The sequence below is a fragment of the Chelonia mydas genome, chromosome 5 (assembly GCF_015237465.2).
Source record: "Chelonia mydas isolate rCheMyd1 chromosome 5, rCheMyd1.pri.v2, whole genome shotgun sequence".
Classification (NCBI taxonomy): Eukaryota; Metazoa; Chordata; order Testudines; family Cheloniidae; genus Chelonia; species Chelonia mydas.
The window spans coordinates 36,297,906-36,325,816 of NC_051245.2; the positions used below are offsets into that span (position 1 = coordinate 36,297,906).

General features: G+C 41.5%; 1 protein-coding gene across 4 annotated transcripts in view; it reads left to right on the forward strand.

The window, feature by feature from the left end:
• The window catches only part of RAB3C (RAB3C, member RAS oncogene family), a 217,990-nt gene that overhangs the window by 88,292 nt on the left and 101,787 nt on the right, over nt 1-27,911 (forward strand). For all 4 annotated transcript variants that reach the window (XM_043547118.1, XM_037902844.2, XM_037902843.2 and 1 more), the window contains exon 3: nt 20,413-20,531. In XM_043547118.1, the coding sequence (XP_043403053.1) occupies nt 20,413-20,531 (119 nt within the window). The remainder of the gene's footprint in view (nt 1-20,412; nt 20,532-27,911) is intronic.

Here is a 27,911-nt window from a genome sequence, read left to right on the forward strand (position 1 = left end):
GCAACAATACTGTAAAATTAAGGTCTTTGGTAAGAGGAAACTAGGATTGGAGAGATGTTCCCACTTGCTTTCTGAAAGGGCCTTCTGTAGTTAGAGGAGGGGGGGAAAAAAATCTTCAAAATTGAGTAAAATCATATCTTTTTAGTGTTGAGCCAGCAGGGAAGTAGTGCTGAGCCCTATAGTTCAGCAGAGCTAAATTGAAAGAGGTATTGGATCTTTTGGTTTAAGGCCCACCAGTGCACGGGCACATTTGTGGAAGGAAAATATTTGCACCTGGGGCATGTCCTCAGGTGAGGGAGCTAGCAGTGTTTGGGTGAAAATGACTTACTTGTTGCATAATAGTCCACAGAGCACCATTGATAGCAAAAGGACAGGAAGTACAGCCATCCTCCCAACTGGAGAATGTTCAAACCCAATTTTATGTTGGAGTGGGGATGGGTTAGCACTGCATGTATAATCCCCTCCACTGAATTCCACTGTAGTTTTCTAATTTTCTAATCTGTACTGGTGCATGTTTTCTTGCATCTAATATTCAATAGTAAAAAGGAAAAACAAAATCATAAATGTTAGTGCATAAAAGCAATAGTTTATTTTGATATGATTCCTGGATCATATTCATGAGTAGTCAGAAAACTGTTGGTCATTCGTGAAAACACACAATTAAAAATATGTCGGCATTTATACATTTTAGGATATTAGCAGTTTTACATGCTCACTTTGTGCTCCTGTAGCTCAAAGTCCTTTATCATCTAAACTGTTATCTTCCCTTATCTCTTTCATTGCCTCCGCCTCCCTGGGCAGTTTTCCTAGAGGTATGAGAAGGATTTTATTTGTTTGTTCATTTAGAGATCAATTCTGCAAGGCACTGAGCACTTTGACCCTGATCCAGCAAAGAATTTCAGCACAAGCCAATGTTTTAAGTTAAACATGTTTAAATGCACAGGCTGAGGACTTTGCATGATCGTGCCCATATATACTGATTTTTGTCGATGCCTCTTGACATGTTTCCACAGTTTTAACGTATGCTAGTGTCATGAAGATACTACTCCTGGGGGAATTCTGCACCACTGTGTACGTGCAGAATTCATGTGCCGCACTGATTCCCCCCCCCACCCCCGAAAATACATTTTGCCGAAAAGATGCTACAGTTATGCCTTTTGCCCACCAGGGGCCACTGTGATGCCAGAACAGAGCAGCCTCTCCTGAGTGAGAGCAAGCCCCAGCTATGGATAGGGAAGAGAAAAAAGCTGCCTTTCTCTCAGCGCCCTGCCTGTGGGGCCAGGTCAAGAGGAATTGGATATGGGGGACGGACAGCGTGGGGCACATGAGGCTGCTGGGGGCCACAGACTGAGGTTCAGAAGGGCTAATGGGGGGACAGACTAGGGCAGGGGCTGAATGGGAATGGGGTGCAGGGACACACGGGAACAGGGGGATGCGGGAGGGGGTGCAGGGCCAAATAGAGGAGAGTGGCTGAGTGGGGGTGCAGGGATACATGGGAACAGGGGGAGGAGGTGGCTGAATGGGCATGAAGGGCCACATGGAGACAGGGGGAGGGAGTGCAGGGACCCTTGGGGATGGGACTATGGGGGGCTGACTGGGGGTGCAGGGACATATGGGGACAGGGCAGATGTGCCTGACTGAACGAGAGGGGCTAGGTGTTAGCCAGGGTCTGCATGGGGGAGGCTCTTACAATCCCTCCCTGCCCCAAAATAACACTGTTCCATACTTCTCCAACATGCACTTAACAGCCCTCCAAGTTCACACCCAGGCTCTCTCTCAGCAATGGCTTCCCTCTCCCTCAGCTCCTTCATTACCCCTGACTCCCCCAAGCCTTTGCACAGTTTCTGAAGGATGCGGTAAACACGTTTCCATATTGTAGTTTAAATTATTCAGAGTTCTCTATTAATATGCCTAGTAAGGAACCTATTTGTCAAAAAACATTTGCTGAATCTTTTTTGTTGTCTATATTGTTAGAGACATTTTGTATTTTGAAAGAAATTACAAAAACAATTGAAATTGGCATGTTATTTTGACAATTTTAAAATATTGTTCACATAAATTTTATTTTGGCACAGAATTCCCACAGCAGTAGGGATACCATTTAGAACTTTATATAGTTCAACCTTGCTGTGCAGATCCTCAAACCAAGCCCTGTAACATGGAGAAATCTTGTCTGATGGATAAGAAATGGCCAGGCCGTGTTATATTTAGGAATTTACAAAATGTCAAGAGATGCTGCTGCAGTCTAAAGGACTGCTAGACACAGCAGCCTGATGCATCTCACAAGACAATTGCTGTATAAAAAAATGCATATGCTCTCTCGGAGAATGAGTGTCATTCTTCCTTTGGCAAAGATCTTAGATCCTCATAATGCTCCAGTTCTGTGGAGAACTTTCAAATTAAAGGACCTGCTTTCTTAAGCTGTAGTCAAAAGCAGGCCAGCACTTTTCAAGAAACAATATTGTCATCCTCTTTGAAAAAGGGACTTCTGTTCAGATTTGACTAGGTTTGGATTCTGAGCTCCCTTCATCTTGGATTTTATATGATGAATGGCTTATATCTTATGGGTTAAACTTCAGTATATCACCTCCACTTTGTGCATGCACAGAAATTTGCATGCATACACCAGGCACCCAGACTTTGAATATACAAACACTTGTGCAAACAAGTGCTTAGAATTTGCACATGAAACCCATTGGGACAGAAATTTTGCAGGTGCCAGTTCTACTATATGCTTGCCCATATGTGACTTCGTGCACAGAGGCCAAGATTTTCAGAAGTAAGTGTCCACAGTTATTCAACTAAAATCCTTTAATTGCCTAAATAAATGACTATTTTCAAAAGGGCAGAGAACCCAGCAGATCCCACTGAAGGTAATGGGAATCTTTGTGCACTCACTGATTTGAAAAATCAGGCCCTAACTTTAGGCACCCATTTTGAAAATCTTGGCTAGAGATGGGTGCCTCTAGGTTCACATGCACAGAGAGTCTTGGCTGAAAGTTTGGCTGCAATGGTGTAATTAGGCACAGCTGTGATTTCAGGGGGGCTTTGCCATTTACATTAGCTGAAGATTCGGCCCTAGTTTTGGTATAGTTACACAGATCTGGGAGATAGAAGCATTTTTTTGTTTTCTGTTTGTCTCCTTGGAGCTGCTGCAGCTGCTTTTTGCCATCCATTGCCACCAAGCTGCTGCTTTGAAGCTGACACTGGTCAGCTCTTAGGGAGAGATCATGAACATCTTTCAGAGCTGTGTTAGTCTGTATCCGCAAAAAGAACAGGAGTACTTGTGTCACCTTAGAGACTAACAAAGGTATTTTAGCATAAGCTTTCATGGGCTACAGCCCACTTCATCGGATGCATAGAATGGAACATATAAGAAGATCTGTATACACACACACACACACAGAAGTGGAAGTTGCCATACAAACTGTAAGAGGCTAATTAGTTAAGATGAGCTGTTATCACTACAAAAGTCTTTTTTTTTCTCCTGCTGATAATCAAGATGGCCCATTTAGACAGTTGACAAGAAGGTGTGAGGATACTTAAGGAAATAGATTCAATATGTGTAATGACCCAGCCACTCCCAGTCTCTATTCAAACCCAAGTTAATGGTATCTAGTTTGCATATTAATTCAAGCTCAGCAGTTTCTCGTTGGAGTCAGTTTTTGAAGCTTTTCTGTTGCAAAATTGCCACCCTTAAATCTTTTACTGAGTGGCCAGAGAGGTTGAAGTGTTCTCGTACCGGTTTTTGAATGTTATGATTCCTGATGTGAGATTTGTGTCCATTTATTCTTTTGCATAGACACAGTGCAGGTTGGCCAATGTACATGGCAGAGGGACATTGCTGGCAGATGATGGCATATTTCACACTGGTAGATGTGCAGGTGAACGAGCCCCTGATGGCGTGGCTAATGTGATTAGGTCCTGTGATGCTGTCCACATATTTATTCAAGTGACACCATTGGTATCGGGCTTTGTTGCAAAGATAGGTTCCTGGGTTAGTGTTTTTGTTGTGTGGTTGCTGGAGAGTATTTGCTTCAGTTTGGGGGCTTTCTGTAAGAGAGGACTGGTCTGTCTCCCAAGATCTGTGAGAGTGAGGGATCATTTTTCAGGATAGGTTGTAAATCTTTGATGATGCGCTGGAGAGGTTTTAGTTGGGGGCTGAAGGTGACAGCTAGTGGCGTTCCGTTATTTTCTTTGTTGGGCCTCTCCTGTAGTAGGTGACTTCTGGGTACTCTTCTGGCTCTGTCGATCTGTTTTTTCACTTCAACAGGTGGGTATTGTAGTTTTAAGAATGCTTGATAGAGATCTTGTAGGTGTTTGTCTCTGTCTGAGGGATTGGAGCAAATGCGGTTGTATCGAAGAGCTTGGCTGTAGACAATGGATCGTGTGGTGTGTCCTGGATGGAAGCTGGAGGCATGTAAGTATAGTGGTCAGTAGGTTTCCGGTGTAGGGTGGTGTTTATGTGACCATCGCTTATTAGCACAGCAGTGTCCAGGAAATGGACCGCTTATGTGGATTGGTCTAGGCTGAGGTTGATGATGGGATGGAAATTGTTGAAACTATGGTGGAATTCCTCAAGGGCTTCTTTTCCATGGGTCCAGATGATGTCATCCTCAATGTAGCGCAAGTAGAGTAGGGGCGTTAGGGGACGAGAGCTAAGGAAGTGTTGTTCTAAGTCAGCCATAAAAATGTTGGCATACTGTGGGGCCATGCGGGTACCCATAGCAATGCCGCTGACTTGAAGATATATACTGTCCCCAAATGTGAAATAGTTGTGGGTGAGGACAAAGTCACAAAGGTCAGCCACCAGGTTTGCCGTGACATTATCGGGGATACTGTTCCTGATAGCTTGTAGTCCATCTTTGTGTGGAATGTTGGTGTAGAGGGCTTCTACATCCATAGTGGCCAGGATATCTAAGAGACTTGATGGAGTCCTCACCATCCAGTACTCTCAACTGTTGGGGAAATGGGGAAGAGCAGCCCAGAGCTGCTTAAGAACTGCAGATGTTTGGAGTCTCCACTGGCGAGGGAGGATCTAGTGGAAAGCAAGAGGAATGGACTGAATGGGCCTGGCCTCAGTTTTCTGACAGTATGGGGCACATGGTTGAAATTCAGTTAAGTTTTGAGTGTGGGGGCAATTGGCTTTGTTGGAAAATAAAAGGACAAGACATTGAATGTGCCTGGGGTCACCCTGACTGACTGCTGTCAGGTACAGTTGGGTAAGGGAGCCTAGACAGAGCTAAGAAAAGGAGAGAGAGCTTCTTCTCTTTAAAGCTTCAGACGACAGGGCTTATATTTAAATAATTAGGAATAGGAACATGTTTTCGTCTTTAAATTAATAGCAGAAGTTGACCAGAAATTTGAACCTTCAAAAATGTTTTCTAAGTTCAGTATTCTGCTGAAGAACACTTAATTCTTTTTTTAATTCTTGAAGTGTTTGTAACAGTAGTTGGTATTTAATATGAACATTCCTAGACTTTGTTCCAAATGAGAGAAACTTAGCTGGGGTTTAAAAAACCAAGGTGTTTGTATAGAGAACATCTGTTTTAAGCCATAAACTAAGCAAAGAGATACATGTACCAGTTCACACCTTTCTCCTAAATTTAGCATTCTCTACCAAACCCTGTTCTTTCTTAACCAAATCTGACTAATTTTTTAATGTTTTGAGACAGGTTATGTTTACAGTTTTGCACATATGGCTGACAAGACCTTAGCTGTTGAGAAAAGACTTTGTTTTGCTTAAATCAGTTTGCATAAAGACAGATAAAATCTGAGTATGCAATTAAATGTATAATACATGGTTTTCATAAGCCAGCAACACATTAAATACAGTATGAATAACAATGTAAAACATTCCTAAAGCCTGGTATCAACCTAAAATAAAGGTCACATCATTTTGAAACAAAGTAGGCCAGGGAGATTCCTAAGGATTTATTTTTTTATGAAGTTTAAAGGACTGAAAGGAGAATGTAACCTAATATAATCCATAAGCATAAGGAGTAATAAAAATATGTAATTTGTGTCCATGCCTTGACATTAATTAAAAACAGTCAGCTAGCAACAACGCACCTGATATAAACTGTAACAGACTCATTAGTAACTAATCATTAGTGCATCTGTCTTGAAGGCTTCTCTTTCACTGAAGGCTTCCTTCAGGACTTGCCTGGTGCTTGCAGCTGGTTCATAATTCAGGACTCTGTTTGCTCACTGATTTTTAGCAGCTGGACATATTATACTCTTCTGGCCTGCTTTAAGCTTGCTGTCTGTAAAATGGTAGATTGGTCCTGTGGGGACTTAAAGCAACTCTTGTACTTTACAGTGTAGGTATGATTACATTCAAGACTCTTTGAGAGCCTGATCCCACTGAAGTCAATGGAAACATTGGGAGTACTTCCACTGACTACTGGCAGTTGGATCTTCAGACATGGTCTACTTTAAAAGGGATCTCACGGTCACACCTGAAACCATCAGTAGATCTTACTTCTGTAGTGGTATCAGGGTATGGTGCTCAGACCCCCATATTCTCGTTTGCAGGCCTTCCTCTTCATTTTTAATTGTTACTTTAATAAAGTTATTTTTAAAGGTATTTTTTTGACCATTGCTGGCCCCTTATATATTAGCTTCCTCCAATTCCTTTCCATGAGGAACCCATTAAAGTTTTTAAAAATACTTTTCTATAGGATTTTCGCTCTGTACATCTCAAAGTGCTTTACAAAGGTATGTGGGTATCATTTATCTCCTTTCTACAGTTAATGAAAATGGAACACCTAGGTGAAATTATTTGCTCAAAATCACACACCTGGTCAAAGGCAGAGCCAGAAATAGAATCCAGTTGTTCTGCCCTCTTCACTTTGTTACAAGGAGGAGGAAGGGTGTGTTACAAATAAAATTATACTTAAATTGAATTGTCTCAACCACTCAGCCCAGGTATCCCATTCACTTACTCATCCATAACTGTACATTTATTTCTTATTCAAAAAGAAGGGATTGTATAACTGGCTGTGGGGTTCTCTTTTGCCTAATGACTGTACAGTCATTTTTCATTAATCTATACAATATAATGCAAAGCCATGCAGTCTGATAGGCTACTACCATAGAACTCTGCATTAGCATGGCAGCCTTAATTTCTCACCGTATTATCAGCCCACTGAACTCTGAAAAATGACATGTTAATTAAAAAGGAAATTTAATATTAGTGGGGGAATCTGGCTTCAAGAAGCAGGAGAGGAGGTATTGAGAAGAATGAGGTAAAGTGGAGTGACAAAGTGAGGAGAGATTCAGAAACTGTCCTATATTATGAGGATATGCATTATGAGTTCTGGAGAGAAGTATGGTAGTTAATCAAAGATTTATCATAGAGCAAGAATGAGAGGATGGGATATTTCAGCCTCTATAATATCTTGATGCTCCCTCTTTATTTGGTAATAATGACCTTGACTTTCAGTCTCTGGGTTGATACTTTAGTTCAATGCATTACTGTTACCTCATAACTAGGAAGCACCTTCAAGTTCTCATCTAATTATCTGGGCAGTCAGCAGACATCCAGCCTCGTGCTCCTAATTTGCATGGAGAAAACAGTTAAGTCTGCCAAATGAAAGTCAAAAGCCTTTGAGGGGAAGGTGAGAAGTCAGTCAAAGAAATGAAAGGTTTATCACAACTTTAAACCAAATACAGGTCTGACAGAGCAAGAACACATCTATTTTTAGGTTATAAATTGCTCTGTGGGCAGAACAGCCAGTTTTAGAAATTCCGTTAGATTGCAAGTACCCTTAGAGGTCACCAGAGCCAAGTGTAAGAGAGATGCATTGTTTAGAGTCTGGTTCCACTAGAAACTAAAAGGAATCATTCTAACTGTTTCTTATTTTTCTAATAGGATCACAGAAATGTAGGTCTGTAAAGAACTTTAAGAGGTCATCAAGTCCAGCCCTCTGTGCTGAGTCAGGCCCAAGAAAACTTAGACCATCCCTGACAGGAGTTTGTCTAACCTATTATTAAAAACCCCCAATAATGGGGATTCCACAGCCTCCCTTGGAAGCCTATTCCTGAGCTTAGCTACCCTTATAGGCCATCACTACACGTACCGCTGCAGCACATCTAGTGGAGATGCTCCATGCTAACAGGAGAGAGCTCTCCTGTCAGCATAAAAATCCCACCCCCACAAACGGCATAAGGTATGTTGATGGGAGAAACTTTCCCGTCGACATAGCACTGTGCACATGAGCACTTACGTCACTCAGGAGGGTGGAATAGTCACACCTCGCAGTAACATTAGTTTTGCCATCATACTCGGTAGCGTAGACATAGCCATAGTTAGAAAGGTTTTCCAAATCTCTTATCTAAATCTCCCTTGCTGCACATTAAATTCATTACTACTTGTCCTATTCTGTGACTACGGAAAAATTGATCAGTGTCGTCTTTATAGTAGCCTTTAACGTACTTGAAGACTTATCAGGTTCCCCCCTCAATCATCTTTTCTCCAGATGAAACATGGCCAGTTTTTTAACCTTTCCTCATAAGTCAGGTTTTCTAAACCGGTTATCATTTTTGTTGCTCTCCTCTGGTTCTCTCCAGTGTATCCACATCTTTCCTAAAATCTGTCACGCAGAAATAGGCACAATACTCTAGCTGAGGCCTCACCAGTGCTGAGTAGAATGGGACAGTTGCCTTTCGTGTCTTTTATACTGTTGATATACCCTAGAATGATTAGCCTTTTTTGCAATTGCATCATATTATTGACTTGTATTCAATTTTTAATCCACTATAACTCCCTGATTCTTTTAAGCAGTACTATCACAAAGCCAGATATTTGCCATTTTGTAAGTGTGCATTTGATTTTTTTTCCCCTTTGTAAGTTCTTTACACTTTATTGAATTTCATCTCGTTGATTTCAGACCAATTCTCTAATTTGTCAAAGGTCATTTTGAATTCCAGTCCTGTCCTCCAAAGTACTAGAAACCCTTCCTAGCTTGGTATAATTTGCAAATATTAGAAGCATTCTCTCCACTCCATTATCAAAGTCATTAATTAAATCATTGACTAGTACTGGATGCAGGACTGACCCTAACAGGACCCTACTTTGTGACTCTGATGGAGCCAGGCACTAGCTCAGGTCCATCTCTAATGATGTCTAATTTAATATTTGTTTAATCTCTCTGTGCCTCAGTTCTCCCATTATAAAATGGGGATGATTCTCTCACCCTTTGTCAGTAAATTGTAAGGCCTTCAGGACTGGCCCTTCCTCTGTGTTTAACCAGTGACTAGTAAAATGGGGAACTGATTTTTTTTGAGCTTCTAGGTATTGTCACAATACAAAAAAACCCAACAACAACTGTGATGTTATATAAAGTTTGGATCTAAATTTGATCAGGTCCTCACGCTAGTCCTTAATGAGCTACAGCTGCAAAATTTCTGGTAATATTTATTTGGCTAAGGAACAAAATGTGGTGTAATCTTTGGCTGTGTCAGGGTTGCTTTATTTCTAGGCCTCTACCAAATTCACGGTCCACTTCTGGTCAACATTTTGGTGTTGTATTGCCACCCTTACTTCTGTGCTGCTGCTGGCAGGGTGCTGCCTTCCGAGCTAGGCACCAGGCCAACAACCACCACTCTCTGGCTACCCAGCTCTGAAGACAGTGCAGAAGTAAGGGTGGCAATACCATGACCCCCCTAAAATAACCTTGGGGCCCTTGCAACTCCATTTTGGGTCAGGACGCCAATTTGAAAAACGCTGGTCTTCCCCGTGAAATCTGTATAGTATAGGGTAAAAGCACACAGGAGACCATATGTCATGGTGGGCTTGGAGGCTGACAGTGGTACACATGATAGAATTTTTGACCCTGCTTGTTATTCTTCTTGAGTTTCCAAATGCCATGCATGAGCACATATGTATTTTCCCCCCCACTCTTTTGCCTCCTCTCTTTCTTTGCATTAAACCATCCACACCTTTTTTCCTTAGGTGGTGTGCGTAATGAGATGTTTCAGCTTTTATTGCTTGTGCACCAGGTCTGAATCTAAAAGCAAGTTGTTTGGGGTGGGGGAGTGGGTGTTCATAATCTATAAAAACAATGTTACATGCTTTTTTAAAAAGGCCATTTTTAGTTAAAAAATGTTTTAATAACCTATGCTAGACTTTTGGGGTTTTTTTTTAAAGCACGGAGTAATATTGCAATATTATACTTGATGGCATTGTATGCCATTAAACATCTATTAGGATTTTCACTATAAAGTTTAATTTTCAGAGATTTATAGCTTATCTAAAAATGTTGCATGCTGAAATTTGGTATTTTGAAGGGGAAAGATTTCCAAGCTCTCAATGTATACTATAAATATTAGAGAAGAAATATCATTAAAGCACAGGACAATAAATCCATGGTACGCCCACATCTTGAATACTGCGTACAGATGTGGTCTCCATATCAAAAAAGATATACGGCATTAGAAAAGGTTCAGAGAAGAGCAACTAAAATGATTAGGGGTTTGGAACGGGTCCCATATGAGGAGAGATTAAAGAGGCTAGGACTTTTCAGCTTGGAAAAGAGGAGACTAAGGGGGGATATGATAGAGGTATATAAAATCATGAGTGGTATGGAGAAAGTGAATAAGGAAAAGTTATTTGCTTGTTCCCATGATATAAGAACTAGGGACCACCACATTAAATTAATGGGCAGCAGCATTTAAAAAAATAAAAGGAAGTTGTTCTTCACACAGCGCACAGTCAGCCTGTGGAAGTCCTTGCCTGAGGAGGTTCTGAAGGCTAGGACTATAACAGGGTTTAAAAGAGAACTGGATAAATTCATGGAGGTTAAGTCCATTAATGGCTATTAGCCAGGATGGGTAAGGAATGGTGTCCCTAGCCTCTGTTTGTCAGAGGGTGGAGATGGATGGCACGAGAGAGATCACTTGATCATTACCCGTTAGGTTCACTCACTTTGGGGCACCTGGCATTGGCCACTGTCAGTAGACAGGTTACTGGGCTGGATGGACCTTTGGTCTGACACAGTATGGCCATTCTTATGTTCTTATGTCTGGGACTTGTGAAGCTATATGCGGTTCCTTCCAAAGACATGATAAATGATCTTGGGCAAATCTCCATGCCCTTCCCTTTGCCTAAAGCATTGTTCAAGTGATAGTCCCACAGGAGAGGTGTGTGAATGAAACCTGGCTCACATGGTCACCATAAATGTGAACTAGCAGGTTCCCTTCATTTTGAAGCTTTTTCCATACCACCATTAGGTTTGCCTTGACTTCCAGATTCACAGTCACTTGAAAAATCCAACAGCCTCCAGAAAAGTAAAATTCTCTAGTTCCATTGCTTTGATCATGTCTTTCACTCCCTGTCCCCCCTCCTTCTCTTTCCATGTCCTGGGAGTCTTTCCTTAAATAGAGAGGTATTCTAGTGCTCGGGTTCATCTTTCTTGGTCTTTTGAGGTGGCTTGAACTCAACCCAGGTAAAACTGAGATTATGGTGATAGGCAACTCGATGAAATGTTAGTGGTTATTTCAGGGTATTTCTGGTGATGTACCCTCAGCTCTGGAATTTGCCTCCTTTGTGGTTAAAAAGTTTGAGCTCAGGGCCCAATACAAGATTATTCTCTTTGGCCAGGTTTTCATAAAAGGATAACTGACAAGGATTTGAGTGGGTTGAGGGGAAATTGCTAACCCTGAGCAGATGGGTAGGAAGGTCAACTAGCCTAATAAAAAGAAAAGGAGTACTTGTGGCACCTTAGAGACTAACCAGTTTATTTGAGCATGAGCTTTCGTGAGCTACAGCTCACTTCATCGGATGCATAGCATATCGTGGAAACTGCAGAAGACATTATATACACACAGAGACCATGAAACAAAACTTCCTCCCACCTTACTCCCCCGCTGGCAACAGCTTATCTAAAGTGATCCTCAAGTAGAGCCATTTCCAGCACAAATCCAGGTTTTCTCACCCTTCCCCCCCCCCCACATGCCAGCAGGAGAGTGAATTTGTATGTGGGGGGGGGGGAAGGGTGAGAAAACCTGGATTTGTGCTGGAAATGGCTCTACTTGAGGATCACTTTAGATAAGCTGTTGCCAGCGGGGGAGTAAGGTGGGAGGAAGTTTTGTTTCATGGTCTCTGTGTGTATATAATGTCTTCTGCAGTTTCCACGATATGCTATGCATCCGATGAAGTGAGCTGTAGCTCACGAAAGCTCATGCTCAAATAAACTGGTTAGTCTCTAAGGTGCCACAAGTACTCCTTTTCTTTTTACGAATACAGACTAACACGGCTGTTACTCTGAAACTAGCCTAATAAAGGGGAACTAAAATACTTCCTTTCACCTAGACATGGGAACAGGTGATTTTTTATACTTATGTTGATGCATGTGGGCTGAGAAGAGGGGCAGAGGAAACACATATGTACATACGCAACTCGGGAATTCTTAATGGGCAGGGTGGATACATTGTCCAACTGGCAAAAAGAACCTCTACAATATGCAAACATATACAACAGCATCCAGCCTGTTTGGATGACTGCATATGCTTCAGTCCACGTATAGGAGAAGGGATTAACTCCTTTATGTGTTGCAAATCCCATTGATCTTGATTTGGGATGTCAGCAGAGGTTCTGCCAGTTAATGTGCAATGCACAGAAGCTGGGTGATTGCTTGAACCTTGCCTTCACTGGATCTCCGAGTTTGCAGATTAAGCATGATTGGGCCAACCAGCCAGTCGGACTAAAGCCAATGGGATTACATGAGTATGAGAGTAGAATTTGGAAATGTGAGTTTTACATTGACATCTTTGGTCAGTTAGCAGTTAAAATCTTTTGTTAAACATTTTTAAAGTGCCCTTTTTATTAGTCTTCACAATATTGAACTTTTGACTTAGCACTCACTCACCGTCATTCATTCCCTGCTATTCCTCTACTCTAGTTCTTTAATGAAGATCATTGTCAGATCTGATAAGATACAACAGACATTACTTTTATAGTCTATCACAAGAGAACTGAAATGGCACCATAGAAGATCTATATATCTAGTTTCTCTGCTCTCCCAGGAAGATGAATTGCCATGGTAACACGGTAATGGAATAATAGGTCAAGTTTTATAATTTTTCCTCAGGCTTACTTTATTACATTTTTGCTTAGAAAAAAAGACACCAGTATAAAATGCAGACTTCAGCATTTCACAGTTTGAACAAAACAAGAGATGATCATCTGAGCAATCCAGTACTCATGAATGAAGGAATCCGACCAAGTAACATCAGTCAGTAGCCATGTTTGAACTGATACAAGGATTGTCTTTGGGTGCAGGTGCACATCAGTACATTACTATAAAAATTGGGACTGCTTTTAAGATGCAGATGTGATGAAATATGCTCAATCTTTTCTCAAAAACAAAGCATAGTAAAAACAAGGGCTGGAAGTTTCATTGTGTTGATGGAATTAACTGTTCCAAGTAAATTCAATCATAGCAAACTGTACTAAAATATAACATTTCACATTAAGATGTTTGATACTTCAAACATGCCATTTGTCTTTGATAACTCAGATTATTTTGAGTATTTTAACAATCTCACAGCTGTAACTTTCTCTGTATATTCAAGAAGCTCCTAAATCTTAGGCAGAATAAAATTAAGAGGTTTCTGAATGCATTGGACCCCAGGTAACACTGGTATGTTTAACTCTTCTATTTAAATAGAAGATTCTTTGTAACCTCCCTCTCTTTGTAAATATCATTCATTCCACATGACCATGTCTTTAACATATAACATGTTTCTGATTGGATTTCATATTAATATGAATTTTAATTATGTTACTGCTGATACTGGTAGTGATGCCTGTAGTAAAGGTTGTGTGACAGGTTGGGACTCACCACCGCAACGCCTCCTGCTGTTGACTCTGGGAGTTAGCTCAGTTCATGCAGAGTGCCCTCTGCCGGTGGTGTCCCGTCCATCTCTCACATAGATTGGCATCTCAACCTGCGTTTCTCCCAGCTCACGGCATCCTCTTCAGGACACTGCCCTCTGGCAGTGCCCACTACTCTGGTCTCACCCCCTTCCAGGGGTTTGGTGTTATCAGCAGTCCTTCTCTTAACCCCAGCCACAGTGGCCAACCACACCCAAAAGTCTAACCCCTTTTGGCAGGGGTCTGGTGCAGTCCATGATGGCCACTCCTAACGGCCAGGTGGAAGTGCAAGGGGGGTACCCAAGCCCACCCTCTACTCTGGGTCCCGACCCAGGGACTCTTTGGCGGAAGCCTTCCTGCCTACCCTCCTTCTCTCCCTTTGTCCATCTCTCTCCCTGGGCCATTTCCCCCTCAGCCCCTTTGCACCAGGTAGGCCCTTTTTCTCAGGGCCCACAGCCCAGCAGGTACCAGGTGGGAGTTCCCTTCTGCTCCCACTGTGCTAATCTCCTCATGCAAGAGAGGGACCTTCACTCTCTAAAGGCCTGAAAGAGACTACCTCCTCCCTTCCTGGGCAGCCTTTATATAGGGCCTAGCCTAGCCCTGATTGGCTGGCTGTAATACTGGCCCTGATTGGCTCTCTAACAGACCCTCCCTGATTGGCCGCTACATTGTGCAGCCGCTCTGGCCTGTTGTAGCCCAGTCTGGCATGAGGGTGGGGCACCGCCCCACCACGGTTGCCTACCACTCTCCATTCATTATAAGATTCCATTTTCACTTGCTTATAACTTTGCCAGACTTAAATCACGTGGGCTAAAATTCAGTTTTCCATTATCTATCTTAAGCTGAATATTTTTTGAAAGTTTCACCAAAACCAGTTGGGCCATTCCTAGAATGAGGTTAGGAAAAAATACAGTATTTTGTCCAAGTTAAAAAAAAATCTTACAACCATTGTAAAACTGTAGTGCCACTGTACTCTGGAGCAGGAACTTGAAATTTTGGAGGTAGAATAGGTGGGCAGGGGCGGAGGGGTCACAGTGATCTTTGGGATGCCTTTTCTTGCCTTGTAAAATTCCACCCAAATTTGACCCTCTGAAAATTGCAGTTTGCACCTGCTCACTAGAGGTTTGTTAGCGGCTGGCAGCATTATTCTCTGAATCTCTGAATATTCCCTCTGCACTGAGTATGTGCCTTCTTGCAGCATTTTTGCACTGACTGTTTTTTTTAATGGACTATAAGGTATACACAATTCTTAATTAAATGTTAAGATTGAGAAATGAAGCTCTTAAAAGTAAGCCAATACAGAATTAAGATTCAAGACTCAACCTTAATTCTGCCTCCTCGTGTGTATGCCTTGTAATTTGATCTCTTTCTAGGGTTATAATTTATTTGGCATGTAAAACCACGTATAATGTACCATTATGTAGACTGAATTTAATTTGCAACTTCACATACAGTAAAATAATGGCAGTAGTAATTGGCTTGATTTTTATATTTCAGTGAACTATAGGAAACAAATCAAGTATGAAGTGAATTGTTTAAATAGTTCTAAAGAAGTATAAAGGTTGTATATAAGCCTTCCAGTATTGCAGGATTTTTATAATGGCTAAAGTTAATAGCATATTAAAAACCTTTCCAGTATAAATACTGTATGTGCAAATACTGTAAATTTCTGATTTGGAAATGAGCAATGACATTCTTCTAACTAGTGTTAAATGAATTATTTGTTAGAAGACTAAATTATTTTGGTTGCAGAATAAATAGGTAGAAGGATGCTGTAACATGATGTGCATAACAGTACCAGTTATCACATAATATAATCAGAAAAAGTCATTGGTAGGGCAGTTTTGTGCATCTGAACTAGAATCCAGAGTACATTCCACCATAGTAAAGGAGGAAGATTGGAGAAGAGAGACAACCAAATTGCAGTGTAAATATTCCTCCAAATCTTATTCCATGCCTCTTCTGATCAAGGAGGTACCAATGTCAATTTCCAAAGCCAACTGTGGTTTCCTTATATGGCATATACACTTAAAAGTAAATTGCCTACACATAATGAGGCTACAGGAAGGGGAGACCTCTTTGCTTTCAAGAATTTAGACTGAGGAAATTATGGGAGTCTACTTTATTTACTAGTATTCACTACTACTATTTGCTACTTATTAGTAATAGCAGCAAATATATATTTTATGGTAGTCTCCAGTTTGGACTCGGACTTGATTGTGTTGGGTTCTTGTACTTTCTAAAGGTCTCATAAGCCAGCTAGTTTTCTCAACATGTGCCTGTTAAATAAAAAGTATGAAGGTATCATTGTATTCCTCAGCCAAGCAAGAAAGCCAATGGATCCATCATTATTAGAGGAAGGAATATCACCTTATTTCCTTCATGTTTAAGCAGTTTCCTTATATTTTTTTCATAGAAAAAGTTTTAATTTCCCATAGTTTTATTGGCTTAATACCCTTTCTTTACTGTTAGAGTAAAAGCCTGCCCTATAGCAAGTCTACAGTATTACTGTCCAGAATAGATATGGAATCCAGACACTTTTTGACAGTATGTATCTATGTATCTGTCTGTCAACCTGAGATTTGTATAGGGGGAAATATATTAGTCTGATAAGCAGGAGAAAATATTATGTTGCTTCAGGTGATTCACGCTAAAACCTGTCTGCAGATGATACAGTGAAAAATTCTAGTGATAAGTCACCAAGACAGTAAGCTCTATATCCAAGATTTTGATAATTTCATAGCCAGTATTTTAGAGCCTTACTGTTCATTGGTTTAGGCTTTCTCAGCTATGTCAAATATGTGTAAAAGAAAAAAGGGAGAGAAACAAGTGGACTAAAGTTTGTAGATAGTTAATTTTACGTAAAGATGGGCCTCAGCTGCAGATCTGGATTGAAGCTTTGCCAGATTTAAGGTAGAGGATGCTGTTTTGGATCTGGACTTTTTTGTTTAGTCATTTATAGATATAGGAACCATTTGCAAAAGTTCATGAAGATCAGAAGTGGCCCAGTGTTTGGGAGTTGTCAGATCTGAGTCTTTAACATGGACCTATCTCTAATTTTACATTGACGTGTGTTAGGGGGCTTATTCCTTCACCTACTTACTTCCCTGGTCATTCTCGCATGAACAGAGAGCAACAATACCCGAAGTCCAAAGGTGCAAACAATTCGATGTTTATTGGGGTGAACTTCCAGCAAGCATGATTCCAGTTTCCTTCCTTAGTGTCCTCCTTCCCAGCTCTGACACCCAGGTCTTACACCTGTGTCCCTGTTCCCATTCCTGCCCTTAGCCAAACATGATTCCAATTTCCTTACCCCCATTCCCTGTTCCCATTTCCCCCTTTAGCAAAACATGATTCCAATTTCCCTACCCCTGTTCCCATTCCCTCCCCCCCACCCACTCATTTCCTGATTGACTGCAGACTATATAGTAAAACTTAAGTTCTGCTTAGCTTTACCTTAACCAATCATTTTCCTGAAATTTAACGAACCAATCCTAACATATTGTAACATGATTATGTAACCAATTATAGCCCACCACCTTAATTAGTTTACACCCAACAAAATTAATTATACAGCAGATGGAAACAATCACAGAACCAGACGGAGATTATACAGACAAACAATAGCAAAGTGGGAACTATAATGACAAAACAATGCAGAAGTGAGTATTTCACATCCCAGCTATTGATAAGTGAGTTCTTGCCAGACAGGATGCTATCAAACGAAGTTTCCTTTTACATTATCTAGGCACTTCCCTTTCTCTGGAGGTGATAGGCATTATCAGGACAGGATTGTATTCCTAACAGCCCAATAGCACCTTCCTTCAGTGTGACTAGTTTGGAATGTGAGGCTGTGACCAATCGCTTCCCAGCTTATGGCTGCCTCTGCTGCTTAGCCAAGGGCCTTAGCCTAAGAACAGGGCCTCAGACTGTCCCAGTAAGAGAAGGACCTTACACCGGCAGACAGTGATTTTGATTCTTTCTTTTATACCTCTATAACTAGCCAAGTGATAAGAATACACCTAAATTCTTAGAGTACAGGCCTTTACCGACAGGCCTGAATATCTATATCCTAACAACGTGTTCAGAAAGCAATATTTCTAAAATGAGTTTTCAACGTATGGTAAAGATGGTGACCATAAATAAAACTGAATTTTCTAGTTTTCAGATGCTTACATGTGGCCCTCTTAATAGTATTCTCATTTCTGTTAAATCTTACAACTCTTTAGGAACCATGAAAAGTTTCATTGGGCTAATGTGGGAATGGTACAGCATTGTGTTTGATTGTGTGACAAATGAATACAAATATCAGTAGAGCTATAAAACAGAGCTCCATGAAACTCCATAGTTTTTGTTTGCTGCAGTTCATGCAAACCTTGTATTAAATTCAGTTCTCATGAGTTCCCAAACCCATGAGTTCATTTCTGAACTTTGAGAACAAACCCAAAACTCCAGGAATTGCAATTTTACACACTGTGTAGACCTCACTGTTTAGACCTCACTCCTGATCAGGGCCGTCTCTAGGATTTTTGCCGCCCCAAGCAAAAAAAATTTTGGCCGCCCCCGCCTTTTTTTTTTCTGCCCTCCTGCCCCTGGCTCCACCACAACTCCGCCCCTTCCCCAAATCCCCGGCCCCGCCTCCTCCCCCGGGTGTGCCACATTCGCCCCCCCCCCCCCATTGCTTCCTGCGACTCCCCCCCCGCAACCCCCCACCCTAGCTCCCCTCCACTCTGCCTGCTCCCCTGAACACGCTGCTGCTCCGCTTCTCCCCCCTCCCTCTCAGGCGAGGGAGGGAGCAGGCGGAGCAGAGGGGAGCAAGGGTGGGGGGAGGAGCGCAGGAAGTAATCGGGGGGGGTTACAGGAACCGCTCCCTGTCCCAGATCACCTCCGCTCCACCACCGCCGCCTCCTCCCCCGAGCGCACCGCTGCTCGGTTTCTCCCTCCCTCCCAGGCTTATCAGCTGTTTGGCGCGTGGCAAGCCTGGAAGGGAGGGGGGAGAAGCGGAGCGGTGGCGGCGCGCTCAGGGGAGTAGGCGGGGGTGGACTGGAGGCGAGCTGGGGCGACGGGGGCACATTTCTAGGGGCGGCATGGCCAGTGCCAGAATGCTGCCCCTAGAAATGTGCCGCCCCAAGCACCTGCTTGTTTTGCTGGTGCCTAGAGCCAGCCCTGCTCCTGATTTATGCTGGTGTACTTCTCAGTGGCATACTTCTCCTGTTGCGATCTATACCATGGTAGCGAGTAAGGACTGTGCTTTATGGACACTGCTAGCCTATGATCGATAAATTCTAGTGCATGAAGCCCGCTGGTATTCTAGAACAATGAAGTATCATGGGAAATTGTATGTCTACATCAAAGGCCTGATTCTCCTCTCATACTGGTGTAAATCAGGAGTAACTCTACTGAAGTTGTGGGGTTACTCTAGTGTAAATCTAGGTAAATAAGAGGTGTATCAGGCTCTAGCTTTCTGTGCTTGTTTTCCGTGCAAGGTCATTAAAATTAAACCTAGGCTGTAGTGACTGTAATCTGACCTGAATTCCCTCCTAGTGTTCTGCCTAAGAAATTGTTTGTGTATGGTAATCAGCTCTGTTACATTTTTAAAAAAATGATCTTCTTATAATTGGTTTATGAAGTGGGTGGAATTTAATTTCTTCTTTATTTGTAGGATGATTGATGTACATGCAGAAAAGAACACTCATTTAAATATGTTTTCTCTAATGAGGTGGTACTACTTGTACCATAAGAATTATTTTAGAAAATATTCCAATTAATACATTTGTCATTTTTGTCAGTTTCTTCTACTAGGGAACAGCTGAAGTAGTCCTTTCCATGTTCTAGCAAAAATAAATTTTTGTACTATTAAAATTTTGCGATGATATAATTCCCTTACAGCATTTGTTTAAAAAACAAACCAGAATTAACTTAAGACCTCTGCAGTCAATGGTACAGTAGGTGTAGTAAAAGTTCATACTAGACGTTGCTTGATGGAATTTCACTGAAATGTTCTATTTGTGCAAGATTTAAGGATACATTTGGGGTCTTTAAAAATCCAAATAAGTGTTATTTTGAAACAGAATGATTATATTATTTCCTGTAATATATTTTAATTATTATTGTTAACATTTTTATTAAACTAGAACCTTAAAACCTTAACCAAAATCGGGCACTCTATATTAACATAATAAGTGACAGTCCCTGTCCCAAAGAGCTTGCAATGTAAATGGACAAGATAGACAAAGGCTGTGTGTGAATGGAAGTATTATTATCCCCATTTTACAGGTGGGAGACTGAGACACAGAGATGAATTGACTGGGAAAGCTAGGAATAGTACCAAGATCTCCTAAGTCCCAGTCTAGTGCCTTAACCACAGGACAATCCTTCATTCTTTAAAAAGAATGAAAAGCTGCCCAGTGACTTGAATGGAATTTCAAAGGTGTGAAGATGAAAATTTTTCAAAGTTCACTTCTGATTTTCAGAAAGATACAAATCACTTGACAAGGTAACATTTATATAAAAGATTATTTTTGTTGTTTTAGGACACGGCAGGTCAGGAGAGATATAGGACAATTACCACAGCCTATTACCGGGGAGCAATGGGCTTCATTTTAATGTATGACATCACAAATGAAGAATCCTTCAATGCTGTGCAAGACTGGTAAGTAAAACTTGGAACTAAGCACTAGAACTAAGGTGAGAGACAGAGTATTTGATTACCACTTTACTGCTGCTGCTTGCTGTTATGATGTGAACCATTTCAGGAAACAATTCTCCAAGCCCGGTCAGCTCAAATACTAATTTACGTCTTGTCAATATGAATTTGATTTTGGGGTTTCTCGAGTCACATTGCAGAAACTGGCCCATGAATGATTTGGGGGTCGGAGAGGAGGAGGCTTGTATTTATTACTTAAGTGAAGCATTGCCTTCTGTTTTTCAGACTTGTCATTTCCTTTGCCCAAAAGATAGCTTTTAGTTTTCTGTTTTGAGAAAACACAATGAATGCTGTAGGACCTGTTGCGTAAAATTAAGGCTATGATTTAGTCATGGGTATTTTTAGTAAAAGTCATGGACAGGTCATGGGCAATGAACAAAAATTCACGGCCCGTGATCTGTCCATGACTTGTACTATAAATACTCCTGACTAAATCATAGCCTTAATTTTGTGGAGCTTGTCTTCTGATTTATTTTTCTATCAATGTTCTGTTAATACCGCCAAGGCCAGCTGCCAGGGGCTGCCCACCCACTGCTGCTCCAGCCACACCCGCGACTGCCGCTGGGGGGCTACTGATCTGTGGCTGCTCCCACCGCGCTGGGACTGCTGCTCGGGTGGTCCCCAGACCCAGCCGCACTGGCCACTGCTTGGACAGTCCCTGGGATTAGCCGCCCAAGCAGCGGCCGGTGCGGCTGGCCCCGGGGTCTGCAGAAAGTCACAGAATCCATGACTTGCGCAACCTCGGTGACAGATATGGAGCCCTACATATAATTTATCACAATCACTACGTTTTCTGGGGGGTTGATTAATATTTTAACACTTGCACTTTTGCTTTCCATAGTCTATTTATAGAACTACGTAAAATAGTGTATTAGCAGGTAGGCTAGCTGGTAAGGGCAGCACTCAGACATTCTACAATGTGAATGCTCTGAAGAAAACGGTGACACCAGTTGTGAAGCTTGTCTTCTGATTTATTTTTCTATCAATGTTCTGTTAACCTCATTTACTCACCACTGCTATCCTAGTATTATGCCTGAAGAAGGAACAGGACTAGCAAAATTTTCTATTAGTTATGGTACCATCAATGTTAGGCAATTTCTGTGGCATTTCAATGGGGTGTAATTCAAAGTAGAATTGGGCTTATGATTATCAAACATTTTGTAGTCTGAACCAAGAATCTATCCTGTTCCCCATCAATAATCATATCTACAACATGTCAGGATATCTCTGGCTCTTTCTTGAACATTCATACCTTTTGTTATTGGATTGTAATGAGAAATTTGTGTAAATCACCTCTAGGGGCATTATGGGGAAAGAATCTCCTTCAGCTCCCTCATGAAAATTGTACTTCTGGTTATCCACTTTAAATCCTCTGAGTTCTAAAAAACTAAAGCAAATTACAATCAGCATCATGGTCATTTCATCTTCTGTGGTGTTTTCTCAGTTGCGTAGCATTTGAAAATCCAAATGGGTTGGAAAGAGCTTCTGTTTCATCTGCACTGCAGATTTTACTTGAGGAAGTTCTCAACACTAGCCTTCTGTAGGTTGGCTCAGAAGGTCATGGAGGAGGCAGGCTGGGGCCACACTAAGGCAGGAGGGGCCCCACTTCTGCATTTATACAGGGCCTCAATAACCTGAACAGCTGGCTTCAAGGGCTGGTGCCACTACCCCAACTCACCTGTGCAGTGGATTGGGAGGTGAATTTCACCTCACTGTATCAACATAAGGCTCAAAGACTTTGTGCCTGTGGAGTAGGTTTCACTCTATATCCTGTAGTACATCACTGCCAAATGTGTAAAACTAGAACTACTCTCCATCCTGGAGGATGGTCTCTGTTTGGTACTTCGATCTTCAACAACAGGCAGCAATTTTCCAGTTTCCTGGGTGTAAATACTAAGCAAACACTTTTCTGTCTTTAATGTAGGAAGTGGGTACAAATAGTACATATTTTTAATAAAAAACATGATTTTTTTCATGCTAGAGGTTGCAAGGACTCAGTGTGAGATCTCTGTTGCCCAGCAAGCAGGCAAGAATCCAAATTAAAGAATTTCTTAGGTAAATCTGATCCAAAAGGGGAACTAAGGTTAACCTGGTATCATCTTATCAATTCTATTTTGGTTCTTATACCACCCTCATCACCGCAGTATCTGAGCACCATCCAGTATTGCACTAAGTGACATGATTAGTTTCTGTCACCTGCGGTTTGTTCTTTCCCTCTCGTCCTCTCCCCAGGAAGAGAATTGTGTGTGCAGTGGAGTGTTGTAAGGTTTTTGTTTTGTTTTATGTACGTGCTTGCTATGCATTTATATTACAAAAAGAACAGGAGTACTTGTGGCACCGTAGAGACTAACAAATTTATTTGAGCATAAGCTTTCGTGGGCTACAGCCCACTTCATTGGATGCATAGAATGGAACATATAGTAAGATATACAGATAGATAGATACACATACAGATAAATTAGAAGTTACCATACAAACTGTTTCAGAGTAGCAGCCATCTTAGTCTGTATTCGCAAAAAGAAAAGGAGTACTTGTGAAGATGTGAGGATACTTAACTTGTCAACTGTCTAAATGGGCCTTCTTGATTATCACTACAAAAGTTTTTTTCTCCTGCTGATAATAGCTCATCTTAACTAATTAGCCTCTCACAGTTTGTATAGTAACTTCCAACTTATCTGTGTGTGTGTGTGTGTGTGTATATATATATATATATATCTTACTATATGTTCCATTCTATTCTGTTAGTCTCTAAGGTGCCACAAGTACTCCTGTTCTTTTTGCGGATACAGACTAACACGGCTGCTACTCTGAAACTATTTATTTTACAGAAGGCAAGGTCAAAGAAGAGCCTCTAGCACTTGCAGTGGTAGGCAGTGAGTGATTTGTGATAGCCCTGAGTTTCTGGGAGAGTTTGTTTCACAGTCTGAGACCAGACCCTAAGAAAGCTCTGTCTGTCACACAGGCAAACTTTACCTTTATGTCAGAAAGTTCCATAGTGCCTGAGTAGTGGAGTTGTCAGCCACAGTCTTTGTCCCAGAGCTTTAGTTTATCTTTTAGAGGTGCTCGGCGCAGGCCAATGAGCACGCTGAAGGTAAGAACTGAGCCCTTTAACTTGATCTCAGTGGTTTGAGCATTGGCCTGCTAAACCCAGGGTTGTGAGTTCAATCCTTGAGGGGGCCTTTTAGGGATCAGGGGCAAAAATTGGGGATTGGTCCTGCTTTGATCAGGGGGTTGGACTAGATGACCTCCTGAGGTTCCTTCCAACCCTGATATTCTATGATTCTATGATTAGATATTCTACAGGAAGCCAGCATAGAGTGAAGGACAGATGTGATGTGCTCATGGTAGCCTGTGTTGTTGAGGGGACATTGTTGTGGCAATTGAGCCTGCAAAGTGTACCTCTGTTGTAAGCTCAAATGTAAAAAGTATGTGAAAATTTATCAGATATTACAATAACCATGAAAAATAGGTCATGTTGTTTACAAGAGTGAATGTTGTAACAAGCGCAAAAGAATCGGATAAAAGAAGCTGGATTAGTCTAAACCAAAAAGGCCATGTTGATATAATCCAAAGACTGTTGAAATTATGGCTGGTAAAAACAGAAGATGTGGAATCGGAAGTTAATAGAGCAAAACTGGTCTGATGCATATTAGGCCTAATTGGTAGACAAAATAATGAGCGAGATAAACTGTTATGCCCACTTTTCCCCATTTGGGGTTCCTTAAAAAGAGACTTTGAAAAAGGACATCATCAATTCTGTTCAGATTAATTCAGATCAACTCTCTCTCTCATATCTCCTATCCCACCTTGCATCCCAACGCATCCCCCAAACTGCCAGCACTGCAACTCACCTCGACACATTTAAAGGACTTTTTACCTGAGGGGAAGGCCATCTGGCCTTAATCTTGTTTAAAGAACTTTGTTTTTACCTGAAATGCTGAAGTCATCATATTATTATGACATCCAATCCTCAGCCCATGAATGGGGTTATCTAACTGCCAGCACTGAAAAGGCACATAAGATCCTCACTGTCTTCCCTTCCCTTATTGTGTTATATCCCTTCCACCCTCAATTTTCTTTCCTTCTGTCCTCTCTCACTTCCCTAGCTTTCAATCAAATACTGAAGTCAATTATGCTGTAGTCATCCAAGCCTGCCTTGTCTACACACTACCACTTAAGTCGATATAAGTTACATTGCTTAGTGGTGTGGAAAAAAACACCCCCTTAAGCAACGTAAGTTACATTGACTTAAAGCGGTGTCTACACCATGCTATGATGGTGGGAGACGCTCTCCCGCCAACATAGCTTCTGCCGCTCATTGAGATAGAGTAATTACGTCGACAGGAGAGCGCTCTCCCGTCAATGTCATGTGTCTTCACCAGATGCGCTATGTCACTGCCACTAAGAAGAAAAGATCCAATCAGATGACATCCCTGACCGGATCGTAAACCAGGATCCAAGTAGTAGGTGTCATGGTCGACTTGCCAGCCAAAAGCAACCACTTATAACTAATCAGCAGTCCAGTGTTCTAAAAAATATCAACAAAATCTGTATTTCAACCATCTGTTCCATCCTGTCTCTCCTCCACTTTGTGTTTGTCTGTCTGTCCATTAAGAACAGGATAAGTAAATGCCCTCTGTACAGCACAGTAAAATTAACCCTTTCCTTTTCATCAAAGAAAGGTTGTTCTGGAAAATTAGATTGACATTTTGCCTCCCAAAGGAGAAAGGCTTTAATGGTTATGACTAAGTTTGTTTTGCATAATCACTCAACCACAGTTTCAATATAAATGCCTGTTTTGATTTCTTGTTCTTTCTTTTATTTAATCAATAAACTTTTCATTTGAATGAATGTTTTTGGGTGTTTCCCAAGTAACCGTAAAACCAAGGCCTCTGTTTAAAAGAACCTGAAACCTAGCTCTCACTATTTATAAACGTTCATTGTCCAACATTAAACACCTTTAACTCTTTGGGCCTTTGAGATCAACATCCATACAACAGAAACTCCACAGTGTTTTGTACTTAAGTGTTCTTAAAGGCTGAGGGCTTCGTACCCATGTATATTGCACTGCTGTCGTTCAGCTGGGAGGTGAGAAAGGAATGTATAACTGAGGCCAGGCCATTGTCCACCAAGATAGAATGGAGTCTCCTAGCCAATCAGAAATGGTAGAAAATATTCAGACATGGATGCTGGTAGACAAGAGCTTAGTATCAGCAAGGAGTCTAGGAGCACTTTTAAATTGTGGACTGAATTGACCAATTGTGGGTATGTACCTTCAGCCAAAGGAGACTCACCGTGGCTGCAAACTCCTTAGAGTGCCTTCCTCTGCTCACCAGCATAACTTCTCTTTTTCTCAGATTCAGCTTCAACCAGCTGTTCTTCATCCATGAGCTGATCTCAGCCAAGCACTGAGCCATCTTGGTGGTAGTGGTATAATTGTATTTGGTGAAGGATAAGTAGTGCTATGGGTTATCTGTAATCTGTGAATCACTTTGCTCTACATGACATGCTGTAAATGCTGTTCCACAGACTCTTAAGGGATCAACTATTTTTAATTGTCTGTAAAGTGCTATGCACCAGTATGATGCTGTACAAGTAACAGAATGTAAACATCAATCACTAAGCATGCTCAAATCTTATTTTACCGTTATGCCATATCCCTCTTGGCTTCTCCTTGCTCTGCCTCCTTCCATTTCCATAGTGCCTTGCACATCAACGGGAGGAAGCATGGCCTTACGGTTAAGACACAAGACTGAAAATCAAGGGATTTAGATCATATTCCTTGGTCTGCAACAACTTCCTGTTGACCTTGAGCCAGTCACTTTGTAGTATATGTGCAGCTAGGCTAAGGTCCAACTCCCCTTTTGAAGATGTAATTTTGCAGACATAAAACTTATGTCTGTTTTTGTGCCTGCAGAGAAATTGTAGATAGAAATGTGATTATTCCAGTTTTTAACAAACAGACTTGTACCTGCAGAAGGGTGCTGCCCAGCTGATTATATGCGCTGTATTTTTCTGTGCTTTGGTTTTACCGTGTGTTACATGGAAATACAGGATTTGCCTGTCTCTTGGGGTGATATGAAGCTTAAATCATTAATATGTGTAAAGTGCTTTGAGATCCCCAGACAGAAGGGGAACCTCTCTGATTCAAAGCAGTTAGGGGAGAACGCTTATCTGAGTTCCCCAAATAGAAAACTATTTATACAGTAAGCGAACAGAATAAATTATTTATTATTTATATATTTCCCTGCCTGAATGTTTTCCCACCTTCTGCATCTGGTGTTTGGCACTCTGCCACTTCTAAGATAGCAATACCCAAGCATGCCACTGAAAGAAAAGATAAATCGCTGTAGAATGCAGCTAGAAAATAAGTTAAAAGCTGCAGAGTTTAAGATGTTTGTGGAACACATTTTTCATTGTTTCTTAGCCAGTCTCTCTCCAAACTGTTAGCAGCAACTGTAGACACTCAGTGGGCATGTGGGGTGAGCATGATAAGGAGCTTGGAAGGGCTGGTCCATGGTCTGGGTGGTGATACCGTGGCAGATTGCCAAAGCATCTCGCTTGTCAGGAGGTGGCATGGGCTTGTTTGTCTTCTTTCTTTTGTGAGTATAGCTGCTGTCCTGCTGCTCCTGATCTCAACTTGATTGCTTCCATTTCACAGCTGATAATTATTGTTGATTAGCCTGGGCTCCCGCACTGGTAGTACTCATAAAACTGCAGCATGCTCCTGTCAGTCAGGAAAATTAGAGAAGGCTCTGGGTGTCAGTGCTGCAGTAACACAGTGCAATAAGCTAAACAAAGAAACCTTTAAAGGCTTTTTGAACTTTGTAAATGCTTTCCAGTGAGGTGGATGAGCTTCAATGGCAGTACTGCCACTTCATACAGGTTCTGCAGGCCATTCACAGTCCTTGCTCAGGCACAAATGCCACTGACCTCATGATTTTAATTAGAAAAGTCAATATACAAGGGACAACGTATGTGTCTGAGCTCTTCAGCATTTGATAAAGGAGTTCAGTATAAAATTTGGACCTAGATGATGCTGTCTTATGAGCAATCTGTTCTGAGGCTGATGTACTCTGGTAAAATGCTGTTTTTCCTCTCACCTGAAAATCTGTTTGAACCTTCTCCTTTATAATAGACCGACTGCTGTACCCCAAAAGATGCAATCCCTAGGAGAGAGAGATTTTTATTTTTTAGAGATGGGATCGTCTTCACAACTGATGTCTTGTAATCTAATACCATACAACACGTGGAACATTTTTGGACTGCGAGTTTAGCTAGAAATCTCATAAGAAATGTAAATTTCAGCTGGATCACATACCCACA